General features: G+C 38.1%; 1 protein-coding gene across 2 annotated transcripts in view; it reads right to left on the reverse strand.

The window, feature by feature from the left end:
• Positions 1-13,211, reverse strand: part of WDR64 (WD repeat domain 64) — a 151,030-nt gene that overhangs the window by 112,365 nt on the left and 25,454 nt on the right. For both annotated transcript variants that reach the window (XM_047840593.1, XM_047840594.1), the window contains 4 exons: positions 11,490-11,519; positions 10,178-10,288; positions 7,261-7,475; positions 1,539-1,673 (listed from right to left, as the gene is read on the reverse strand). In XM_047840593.1, coding sequence (XP_047696549.1) covers positions 1,539-1,673; positions 7,261-7,475; positions 10,178-10,288; positions 11,490-11,519 — 491 coding nt within the window. The remainder of the gene's footprint in view (positions 1-1,538; positions 1,674-7,260; positions 7,476-10,177; positions 10,289-11,489; positions 11,520-13,211) is intronic.

Here is a 13,211-nt window from a genome sequence, read left to right on the forward strand (position 1 = left end):
TCTGTGACTTCACTTCTTTGATGGATTTAAGAAGAATTGTTGATTTTCTGGTTTATTTATTTATTTACTTACTTACTTACTTACTTACTTACTTATTTTACCTGTTGTTAGGGCTGAGTGATGACTTCCAAACTTTTTATGTGCCAGACTGGAAACTAGAAGTGTCTATGTGTTTTTAAAGACAGTTTTGTTAAAGTATACCTTATATAACATAAAATTCGCCCATGTGTAGGTTCAATTGTTTTTAGTGAATTTATACAGCTGTATAACAATCACCAAAATAAGTTTTAGAACATTTTCAGTATTCCAAAAATATCCCTTGTGCCCACTTGGGATCCCTGCTCTCACTGCCACTTCCTGGCATTCACTGATCTACTTCCTGTCTCTATAAATTTGCTTTTTCCGGACATTTGATATAAATGGAATCATTCAATATGCAGTCTTTTGTGTCTGGCTTCTGTCACTTAGCATAATGTTTTTGAGGTTTATCCGTGTTGTAGCATATAACTCAATGCATTTTAAAACTGAAAATTAAAATATAGTGTCTGCTTTATAGTTAGCATATATTAATGTAATTAACACATGAGTAGTGTAGTGGGGCACCTGGGTGGCTCAGTTGGTTAAATGTGTGACTCTCGATTTTGGCTCAGGTCATGACCTCATGGTTCCTGAGCTCAAGTCCTGGGTCAGGCTCCTCGCTGACATTGTGGAGCCCGCTGGGGAGTCCCTCCCTCCCTCTCTCTTTGCTCCTCCCCCACTTGCATGTACGTTCTCTCTCACAATAAATAAACAAACTTAAGAAACCCACATAGGTACTATATAGTTATAATGTTATTACATATTAATAGTTATTAATGAATATTTAACGAGATAAAAAACAAAGCTACATACTATTCAAATTCACCTGTCTATAAGAAAGCCATTTCATGTATTTATTACACATGGAACATGATGTTTGTGCTATAGATATTCACAGGCTAGCCAATTGACCTGTAAGAATGATTTTCAAAGTGTAAAGGCTTAAAAAAATTTTTTTAATGTTTATTTATTTTTGAGGAAGAGAGAGAGACAGAGTGTGAGTGGGGGAGGGGCAGAGAGAGAGGGAGACACAGAATCCTAAGCAGGCTCCAGACTCTGAGCTGTCAGCAGAGAGCCCAACGTGGGGCTCGAAATCATGGACTGTGAGATCATGACCTGAGCTGAAGTCGGATGCTAAACCTGAGCCACCCAGGTGCCCCTCACAGTGTAAAGTTTTACCCACTGAACTATACTGGGAAAATATAGATATACCTGTATTGATTTATTCCAATACAATGTGTCAATAAACAACAAATGAGCAAAATTGTTGTGAGAAGGACACATCATATTCAGATTTGCATGAGTGATTTCAATTTCCTCTTAAAAATCTAATCTTGTCAAACAAATGAAATCATTAAGATCTGATGTTTTCTAAAAAAGCTCCATGCTGTCATGGGCTTATTACTTGTAAAAGGTCTGAAAGTCACAGAATGTTCATGTGTACAAACTATTGTACTTACAAATTATCCTCAAGTCTCTTCAAGGATTCCAAAACCAATGAATGAACACTGTCTAAGGAGCAGGACCCAAAGCAACTTAGGGCTGCAATGTATCTAATTTTCATAACCCAGTCATTATGCAGCTTCCTTTTAACACTGGGAATTAAAAGAAAAAAAGGAGGTGTTATGTTAGACACACAGAGACATTATGTTGAGTTTCTATTAAGCATTTCATTTTGATTTTAACCAAGTCAAAACTCTGAACTGTGGTAAAGCCTGCAAGTATAAGACCATCGTATGCATTATACCACTTTTAACTGTTTAACTAAATTTTTATCATATGGCGTATTTAAAGGAAAAATAAAAGTTTATCATCAAATTTTGAGCTGTAGATTCAGAATTAAAGGAACACTCTAGAAGAATCCTTATTCAATATGGACACTATTATCCTTACGTTACTGGTAAATTCTGGTTATCCAAAAGGACTGTGTTTCATATGGTTTTAGGTGAGTCAATGCACTTTTGATTTTTCCATGAACACTTTCAGAACTGGAAAACTGAGAAATTTGGAGTCCCAGTCACTGGTGAAGCTGAAGCTGCGACAGCCTTGCCAAAGTGTTGCTCACCAGTTCACAGGACACTTCAGTGAGAGGCTTAGCATTACGGGCCAAAATTTTTACGACAAAATTCTTACCTCAACTGGAAGAAGCCATCTTCCTGGTGTTATCTTTACTCAAATATTACAGTGTACTTGTTTCCTCATTCATGAACACTTATTGAGCACTTACTGTATCCCAGTTAAAAGGACATAAGGATGACTAAGGCAAAATCCTTGTTCCCAAGCTCCTTAGATTCTAGTTGAGGAATGGATGTGTTTATAACTCAAGGCAGGGATGTTTGACAATATGAGATTATACAGAATAGAGAGCTTTCTTTTTTTCATACTGGATTGCGTTTAATTTTGGACTCTGGGTGCTGGCTACTTTTTTCTTTAATTTGCACAACATTTTGCATACCAGTATTTCCTATCCACACACCCCCCCCCCCCCCCACCACCACCCATCTGATATAAATGTATTGTGTGGATATCAACTTCAGGAAAACATTATGATGGCTCCAGAATTTAATTACCCCTTTGGCCTTAATCCTTTTCATTCTGTTGGGTTTAAGAATCTGTTTGGTGTAAGAATATGCCTCAACACTCAGCTTATCTATACATGTCAGTCTTAATAATTTAAATAACGTACATTATGATCATCTACATGCGTAAATCATCTACATGTAAATAATGACCCAAAAGAACCAATGTGAATTAGCATTTATTTAACTGTACCCAGATTCCTCAAATTTCTAACATTCAGCTAATGGAAACAGGAATGTAAAAGAGGCCATGTAATTTTCTGACAGGTGACACACATCTCAGAGAAAGAAAATATATGTCTCAGCTTCTACTCCAAGAACCTATTATAATTGGAATGAAATTCTTTTTTTTTTAATATATGAAATTTACTGTCAAATTGGTTTCCATACAATACTCACTGCTCATCCCAAAAGATGCCCTCTTCAATGCCCATCATCCACCCTTCCCTCCCTCCCACCCCCCATCAACCCTCAGTTTGTTCTCAGTTTTTAAGAGTCTCTTCTGCTTTGGCTCTCTCCCACTCTAACCTCTTTTTTTTTTCCTTCCCCTCCCCCATGGGTTTCTGTTAAGTTTCTCAGGATCCACATGAGAGTGAAAACATATGGTATCTGTCTTTCTCTGTATGGCTTATTTCACTTAGCATCACACTCTCCAGTTCCATCCACGTTGCTACAAAGGGCCATAATTCATTCTTTCTCATTGCCACGTAGTACTCCATTGTGTATATAAACCACGATTTCTTTATCCATTCAACAGTTGATGGACATTTAGGCTTTTTCCACAATTTGGCTATTGTTGAGAGTGCTGCTATAAACATTGGGGTACAAGTGCCCCTATGCATCAGTACTCCTGTATCCCTTGGATAAATTCCTAGCAGTGCTATTGCTGGGTCATAGGGTAGGTCTATTTTTAATTTTTTGAGGAACCTCCACACTGTTTTCCAGAGCGGCTGCACCAGTTTGCATTCCCACCAACAGTGCAAGAGGGTTCCTGTTTCTCCACATCTTCGCCAGCATCTATAGTCTCCTGATTTGTTCATTTTGGCCACTCTGACTGGCGTGAGGTGATATCTGAGTGTGGTTTTGATTTGTATTTCCCTGATGAGGAGTGATGTTGAGCATCTTTTCATGTGCCTGTTGGACATCCGGATGTCTTCTTTAGAGAAGTGTCTATTCATGTTTTCTGCCCATTTCTTCACTGGATTATTTAAATAATAATCCACACTTTTTGGGTGTGGAGCTTGGTGAGCTCTTTATAGATTTTGGACACTAGCCCTTTGTCCGATACGTCATTTGCAAATATCTTTTCCCATTCCATTGGTTGCCTTTTAGTTTTGTTGGTTGTTTCCTTTGCTGTACAGAAGCTTTGTATCTTGATGAGGTCCCAATAGTTCATTTTTGCTTTTAATTCCCTTGCCTTTGGGGATGTGTCAAGTAAGAAATTGCTGTGGCTGAGGTCAGAGAGGTCTTTTCATGCTTTCCCCTCTAGTGTTTTTATGGTTTCCTGTCTCACATTTAGGTCCTTTATCCATTTTGAGTTTATTTTTGTGAATGGTGTGAGAGAGTGATCTAGTTTCATTCTTCTGCATGTTGCTGTCCAGTTCTCCCAGCACCATTTGTTAAAGAGACTGTTTTTTTTCCATTGGATATTCTTTCCTGCTTTGTCAAAGATGAGTTGGCCATACGTTTGTGGTTCCTAGTTCTGGGGTTTCTATTCTATTCCATTGGTCTATGTGTCTGTTTTTGTGCCAATACCATGCTGTCTTGATGATGACAGCTTTGTAGTAGAAGCTAAAGTCTGGGATTGTGGTGCCTCCTGCTTTGGTCTTCCTCTTCAGAATTACTTTGGCTATTCGGGGCCTTTTGTGGTTCCATATGAATTTTAGGATGGCTTGTTCTAGTTTCGAGAAGAATGCTGGTACAATTTTGATTGGGATTGCATTGAATGTGTAGATAGCTTTGGGTAGTATTGACATTTTGACAATATTTATTCTTCCAACCCACGAGCATGGAATGTTTTTCCATTTCTTTGTATCTTCTTCAATTTCCTTCATAAGCTTTCTATAGTTTTCAGCATACAGATCTTGTACATCTTTGGTTAGGTTTATTCCTAGGTATTTTATGCTTCTTGGTGCAATTGTGAATGGGATCAGTTTCTTTATTTGTCTTTCTGTTGCTTCATTATTAGTGTATAAGAATGCAACTGATTTCTGTACATTGATTTTGTATCCTGTGACTTTGCTGAACTCATGTATCAGTTCTAGCAGACTTTTGGTGGAGTCTATCAGGTTCTCCATGTATAATATCATGTCATCTGCAAAAAATGAAAGCTTGACTTCATCTTTGCCAATTTTGATGCCTTTGATTTCCTTTTGTTGTCTGATTGCTGATGCTAGCATTTCCAACACTATGTTAAACAACAGCGGGGAGAATGGACATCCCTGTCGTGTTCCTGATCTCAGGGGGAAAGTTCTCAGGTTTTCCCCATTGAGGATGATATTAGCTGTGGGCTTTTCATAAATGGCTTTTATGATGTTTAAGTATGTTCCTTCTATCCCGACTTTCTCGTGGAATGAAATTCTTGATAGTGTATACAGTAGCACATCACATATTAGGAATTCCCCATCAGATTCTAATACTTTTGTGCAACTAAGTAATATGAAGAATGGAAAATGGAGCCAGATAGTTAATTATTGTGTCATTATCAGGATTTCAGAAATTGGCTAATTTTTTTTTTTTTTTTTAAGAAATTGGCTAATTGTAATAGTTTGAGATTTAAATTGCATATTCTAACTCTGGGATAAAATATTTGTTACATTAACAACAAAATATAATCCTGTATTTTTAAAAGTATTTTTTTTCTCATTCTAAAAGAAAATTTTGTGGGTGCCTGGGTGGCTCAGTTGCTAAGCATCTGACTTTGGCTCAGGTCATGATGTCACAGGTCCTGAGTTTGAGTTCCACATAGGTGAGCTCGAGTCCCGCTTCAGGTAAGCCCCACTTCTCTCTCACTGTCTCTCTCTCTCTGCCCGCCACTAACTTGTGCCCTCTTTCTCTCTCAAAAAAAGAAAAGAAAAATTTTCATTGCATAATTTAGAAAGTAGAAAAACATAAAGAGGAAAATAAAAATCACCTCTTCAAAGTCCCACAGAGAATCATTATTAATATACTGAGATATTTACATTCAATATTTTCCTAAATAGAAATATACTACACATCTATATGTTTTTTTATAAAACTGAATTCATATGTACATAGAAAAATTAATTTTTTTACCTAGTATTATATTAGGTATACCAATACTCCACACCCAAAACCAAGCTCCACACCCAAAAAACAACCAGGGAGTGCATGGCATTCCCTACTATGATAATACTATGATTTACTGAATGCTCTTGATACTTTAAATATCTGACAAAAAACAGGAGTCTGACAAAAAATATATTTTACATATAAGTGTATGTATTTATGTGGACATATTTATAAGATATGTAAATATATACTTGTAGAAACTGTATTAGAGCTTTTACACATTTATACAGTATTGAACTGACTTAATCATTTAAGTTAATCATTCCTCCATTGTTGGACACTAGATACTTTACTGCTGGGAATAATGCTGTGATAACCATACTTTTATTTTTAAACACATGTACATCCTGGATCCTAATGTGTAAAGGTTTACGCAGACACTTGATGTGTGTGCTCAAGTTTCCCTCCAGAAAGGGATCTAACTCATACTTTCTACCACCAATAGTGTGGGAGAATGCCCATCCATAAAATCTCCCCCATTTTTAATCTCTTCCAATTTTATAAATGAGAATTTGTATCTTATTTTAAGTTGTACTTTTTTGATTGAGAGAGAGGATATATTTAATACAAAATTTGTTTCTCTGCTAATAAAAGTAATATATGCTTTACTCTAAAAACTTCAAAGACAACACAATTATAAAGACAATAAAAATCACCTATAATCTCATCACTTGGACATAATTGTTAGTATTTTTGCCTGGTGACCATTTTGAAATGTTTATTGAGTATTTGTACTGTGAGTGCCTGTGTGTGAATTATCTGGTCATAGTCTCTGACCATTTTTTCTCAGGGAATTATTGTTTTTTAATAAAACTCCAACATCTATTAAAGAGTATTAGCCCATTATTTGTCATACTTATTATAAATATTTATGCTAGCTTATTTTAAAATGTTATCTCTTGATGTCCAGAAATTTTGATTTTGTCAAATATCCAATTTTTTTCTTCGAATTTTACATTCACTGCTTTCATGTTTATACTCTTCTTCATTCAAGTGCTAGTAAACAGTCATACATGTCTTTTATAGTTTTCTCATGATGTAATTTTTTCACTTAACTCTTTCGTTTATTCAATTACCTATAGATTTATTGTTAATTGAAATTTCAGGGGCTAATTATTTTCTCGTTTCTCTTCCCAATTACACTGCAAGTTCTTTGACGTAAGAGGCATTTGTTGTTCAGCTTGGCATTTTAGATCTCTACCACGGTAGGTCTAGCACATTGTGCTCACTATATAAACACTTGAACACAGTCTATATTAAAACAATTGAGCTGCCCGTGTACTACCCTTACCTTTTAAAGTTCTTTGAGTCTAAGACTTGGTTTTGTAATTTTTTTTTGGCTTTTGCCTGCTTCAGTCCAAAGTCATCACTATTTACCGTGAATTTGTTTACGAAACCACCATCATCCCCCAAGAGGATGTCATCTCGGCAGACCTGGTCAGGCAGAGACACTACGCACACACACAGGAGGCAGTGATCCACAGGCTTTATGACAAAATAGTTTTCCTAGGAACAGAAGAATGCTTTTAATAAGTTATTACATTGCCCTACTACCCACATATTAACTATTGCCCTATTATTTGATACAAGTTTTACTTTCTGATGTCTCTCATTTTAGATACTCCCATGGTGTTCAAGAAACTTGAAAAAAAAAAATGTCCAAAGTTAACCAAGTAAAAGTTAATGACCATTGACCATGATCCCATCACTGCTTTTGGGGAGTTTGTAGGGAAAAGGGTGAGGCGCCTTTGGCTCAATATGTAATGAGATTTTCTGTGGTGTTACTGGGCCTGTCCCTCTCTTGAATTTGTATGGCAAATTTATGGGAAGTAACAAGGTTGAGGTGTTACAAGACCAGGGACATAAAACTGGATGGTAAATAGGAAAATCAAGTATTAACACCCCAATTATTTTACAAGAAGTTATCAGGAAAAACATATCCTAACAGCCAAGTTCATCCAGAAATAGTCAGCAAGCATTTATCAAGCTGACTCTGGGCTATTGGATTGGGTTCACTGGGCTATATATCGAGTGCTCTCTCAGAATTCACTCTCTACCTAAGAGAGAGGGGAAAAAAACTATTAAAACATCTGTTTTGTTTTATTTTATTTAGAATGTGTGAGACTTGAATATATTTAGAGCTTCATTCAGTCAGTCAACAAATATTTATTGAGCAACTACAATGTGCCAAGAACTATTGTAGGCATGGGCCATGTGGGCATGAACAAGACAAGTTTCTGACTCTGTGGAGCTACCATTCTAGTGCAGGAATACAGGTATAAAGAAGCAGATCATTTAAGATCATGGGCAGTGCACTGAGGAAATAAAGCAGGGTGCTGTGATAGTGACTGGAGAAGCCACTGTAGGTCCCATAGTCAGGGAAGGTGACCTTTGATCTGGGATATGAACTGGTTGACAGAAAGATTGAGAGGTGGTTGAAAGGAATGGTTTAGAAGGAGAATTGAATGTCAGAAGGATAGAAAGGGGGGCGCCTGGGTGGCGCAGTCGGTTAAGCGTCCGACTTCAGCCAGGTCACGATCTCGCGGTCCGTGAGTTCGAGCCCGCATCGGGCTCTGGGCTGATGGCTCGGAGCCTGGAGCCTGTTTCCGATTCTGTGTCTCCCTCTCTCTCTGCCCCTCCCCCGTTCATGCTCTGTCTCTCTCTGTCCCAAAAATAAATAAACGTTGAAAAAAAAATTAAAAAAAAAAAGATAGAAAGGAAAGAGCCTTGTCCTGGATGAGGGTGTAGGGGATGGGATATTTGCCCCCAGAGAGAGGAAGGAAGAAAGAAAGGTAGTAGAATGTCCTCATTAAAGCTGTAGGTGAGAGAGCTAGAATTTACAAGAGGATAAGCCTCATAGACTCAGATTCCTCAGGAAAATAGGGGCAAGTCCATCTGCCGAAAGGGACAGAGCTTGAGGACAATAATGGCCTTTTGGAATATTGACAGGGATGGGAAAGTGATTTGCAAGGGCAAGAAAGAGGTTGACAGAAGCCAGTGAGTCTTCAGATGAGTCTGCAGACCCTGAATTGTAGTGATGCCAAACAGTATGACTTCGTATTTTTCTCCAGGAGGTATTAGCCACCATGAAGAAGCAGAGAAAGGCTGTCACATCTATCAGTACTAGAGTTTCAAAGGATTTAGGAAAATGGAGGGTGGGGATGGCTTTAGCCCAGATGATCCATCCAGGTGATGCAGACAAAAAGGCAGAGAAGGAGGCAAGGGGACAGAGAGTGGAAGATGCTCTCAAGGATCTGGAAGCTTCTATGGGGTGGAAAACAGGAGTGAAAACTGGACAGAACTGGACAGAGAAGACGTTGCAATCAAACTGCAGAACATGAGACCTAACACATCACATAATAAAGTACATGAAGCAAGAACCTATCTTCTTTAAAGTCATCCTGGCATCACTAGCTGGTTATGGGGACAAGAATGAGAAGTTTAGTTTTCCACTGAGCCTAGGGACAAGTAAGGCACAGAGGAAGGCTAATTATTTCTTAATCCTCCTCATCCTTCAAAGGATCCTGCTTCCCGAGGGCATTTTTTACAATCTTGTCTCTCCCCAAACTCTTATGGCCCTTGTGTTTTTGTTTTTAATGCATAATTTGTTGCACCATTGTATTACATATTATGTTTTTTCATGAGATCCTTCAAGACTGAGTTTTGTTTGAGTGCAGGGAATGTGTTCATTACTTCTATATGTCTGCAAATGCTCAATAAATATTGTAAACTGCTTAAATGGTAACATTTCAGTCCACTGAAGGGATAATATTGACATCTTCCCCCTTAGATATTTTACCAGAATTGGTCACTTCATTTTTAGTAATTTTGTTACAAATGGAAGCTGAACTGGAAAGAAGGGCTATGAACCTGATAACACAAGCATAATCAAAAAGCTAATACTTGAATTCAGAGAAGGGTATTAAAGAAGAAACGAATCAGCTTCTCTCTCTCTCAAAAACAAAAGAAGACAAAATTATTTATTTTGTTCACCAAATTAAATCCGCACTAAATGAAAAGAATGTTCCTTTTTAATTAGACTCACAGAATATTAATGCTGAACTTGTTTAATGATGAACTTGATTAGTTAAACTGCCTCATTTTATGTATGAGGAAACTGACATTCAGTAGAGGAAGTGGATAGCTCATATCCTACCAGTATGGAAAAGACAACCTCAGGACCAGGAGTATTTTTCTGAGCACAGTACCTGGCCACTGCCTTGAGCTTTATAATCCCAGACAATGATGGTCCTTTCTGTAGTGGCAACAATTCTTTTCAGCTGTGAGAGGTAATCACATCCTGTGATCCAGGAGGTGTCCTGGTAGAAAAACACAGAATTGGGGGAGGAGGACATAATATGTTTTAGTCTATCACTTGGTGATGGTTACTAAAGAGTATGTTAGTTCCATTTTAAGCCTCACTTTGCCCCAGTATTTGCAGGGGAGCCTTGCAACATCTCTGGTTTGATGTCTGGAAGAGAGGCTCTCATCTTTCACACTTGACTCTTGAGTTTTCCAGCACCATCAGCGTGAGAATGATGAGCTCATGCCTGTTGCAGCTCCCTGGATGCACAGAGCCACCCACAGAGCAGGCATCTGTGAGCACTCTTTACTTTCATGAGAACACCTTTTCATGGGGACACGGGGAGCCCAAGTTAAGCCAGTTCTCTGATCCTGTCCCCATGCATACAATTTTTAGCCAGAAAAGAGCTTAGTGATCATCTGGTCAATAACTAAGTTGAGTCCAATGAGTTTGTCTTGTGTTGCCTAAAGTCACCAAGTTGGCACAGGTGGCATCTGTCATGTCAAAGACACAGGACAAAGCCAGCACAACAGCTCCCGCTTATGAGTGCCTACTTGTGCTGGGCACTGCCTTCCAGACGTGCGTTAGGGATTCCAACAGCTGTTTCAGCTTAAGAAGCAAAGGCTCCTCTGCCAGGCGGCATGGCTCCATCCGGTGTAGTTCAGGGCATTCAGTGCTTATAAGCAGGGTGAAAGGCAGACATGTCCCCATCTCTCGTAAAGCCATCGTGCGACTCTGAAGCCAGCTCATCATAGCTTTACAACCGCCACAATGTCACTTTCCACTTAGAGATATGGATTAAATAAATTACAAGTTGCACTAAAGTTTTCAATGCTATTTTCGAGTTTCCAATGCAATATTTTCAAATTATATCCCTTGGCCATTTCCCTGTTGTTCTCACAGCTTGGATTGTGTCCAGGTTTTACATTCCTCAATAGCAGCTGCCTGGAAAAAACTTTGGTGAGGCTTTTAAATGGAAGCTTCCAGGGACTGATGTCTCTGAACACTTCTCTGAAATAAATTTAACTTCAGGAAGCAAGGTGAGGGTCCTCTGCTGTTGCTCAAGGTCTAGTTTTGGTCCTAGTCAATAGACATACAATACGAAAACATCTTCTTAGGGCCTACTTGGCACTGCATAGAGCTTGTGATTAGTTATTGAGGATCCATGCCCTCAGCCCCAAATCTGACTGCACTGGGAGTTTATAAAATGTACTCACCTTAACAGTGGTGCTGGTCTGGACTCTCATCTATGAACAAAGGAAGAGAATAATGAAAATTAGTTGACACTACAATTAAAATGGAGAATTTTGGCTTTAAAACAACACATTGTCTCCACAGTTTCCTCTCTCTTGTCATGTATACCTTTCGTGCATTTCCTCCTTTCCCCTAAAAACCTAGCTCTGTGGAAGAATTCACTATTTGCTTCGGGCACAGTTTGTGCTTCTGTGGCTTGTCATTAAAGCCTGTTGACTGTGCCTGTAGAGTCTCACACTGTACTGATGTTTTTTCCCTGTTTGCAGACTGCCTTACATTCTTTAGTTATTCGGAGCAACACTGGATATCAAAAACTGGGAATGCAAAATAATACTAACAGCAATGTCAAGAGTAGTCCAAAGGAATGCTAAATAGGTCAATATGAATACAGCTTGAATTGGAAAAGAGAAATACTGTTTCATTTGAAAGTTGTCTCTCAGGTTCCTGAGAGACTTAGGAACATTCTACCCTTGTGCTTCCTCTTTTACTGGGTTAAGTATCTATTGCATGAATCTTATGCCCTGTACTGTGTTGGTTGAGAATCATAGACTTAGTCCTTGCAGAGCTATAATGAACCTGATCAGACTCATCTCCCCTTAGGGCATGTTAATCGCTTTCAAGGTCAAGGTAAGTATTTGAAGTGTATTAATGACCTGATATCTTTTGCATGGTCATGTGGTCTTGGGAAAAGTACAGAAAATGGCTGCCCAGAAGGAACAGACGTGAAAAGGGGGAAAAGTAAATTAGATCACTAAAACTGTTAGTCACGGTCATCAGACTCTCTTTCATCTGAAGAGTTCAAAGAGGCTTTTTCCAACCGGGACTTTTTTTCCAGATGGGAGGAATTAAGTGCCCTCAGGAAATTGGTGAGCAGAGAACAGAACACCCGTGGTGTTCCTCTTCTATTTCTCTACCTCTATCTTTAGTGGAAAGCATGTGTTTAAATTTCTTTTATCATCTTTAAAAGTTCAGTAACCCTTATAAATATCTTCTGAATTTTTAAAATTCAGCCTTTTGGCAGGAATTTTTATTAATGACATTTGCAGTCTATATTACCAACCCTTCTAGAGAGCATCGTGAAAATCCTTAACTGTGTTTATTGTACTTTACATTGAGCCTAAATTATGGATTAACCTATTCTGAGATATTTTGCATTATTAATGACTACCTTTTAATAAACTATTCCTGTGACCTACCCTACCAATTATTTTGTTCACAGAATGTGTCATCCTATTTGTAAAACATGCAACTTTCAAAATGCTGTTTATTCTTGGTGTATCAAATCTTTAAAAAAATTAGTTTTTAAGCAATTTTTCTCTCCAGTTGCATGGTTTTTGTAAGAAACAGATGTGTCTGCATGTTTGTGAGTATGCACGTGTTCATCTATAAACGTGTGAATGAGTGTGTGTGCTCACATGCATGCATGTATGGGTGTGATGTCTCTGGAAATATGAAAATGCCGCCTCACTTATTTCACATAATCCTGAACTATTTCACTATGAAGTTCATTATTTTCCTTCTCGTGTTCTTCTTTACATATCATCTTACTCTATTTTTGAGGAAGCAAAGCTAAAAAATTAGAAGGCACCAGGGAGAAAAAGAGGTGGAGAAAAGCTTTCATATTTATATGAGGCAATCCATTTCTGTTTTCACACTATTTGTCCATAATCGTAACAGCCAACACT

This window comes from Prionailurus viverrinus, chromosome F1 (assembly GCF_022837055.1).
Source record: "Prionailurus viverrinus isolate Anna chromosome F1, UM_Priviv_1.0, whole genome shotgun sequence".
Lineage (NCBI taxonomy): Eukaryota > Metazoa > Chordata > Mammalia > Carnivora > Felidae > Prionailurus > Prionailurus viverrinus.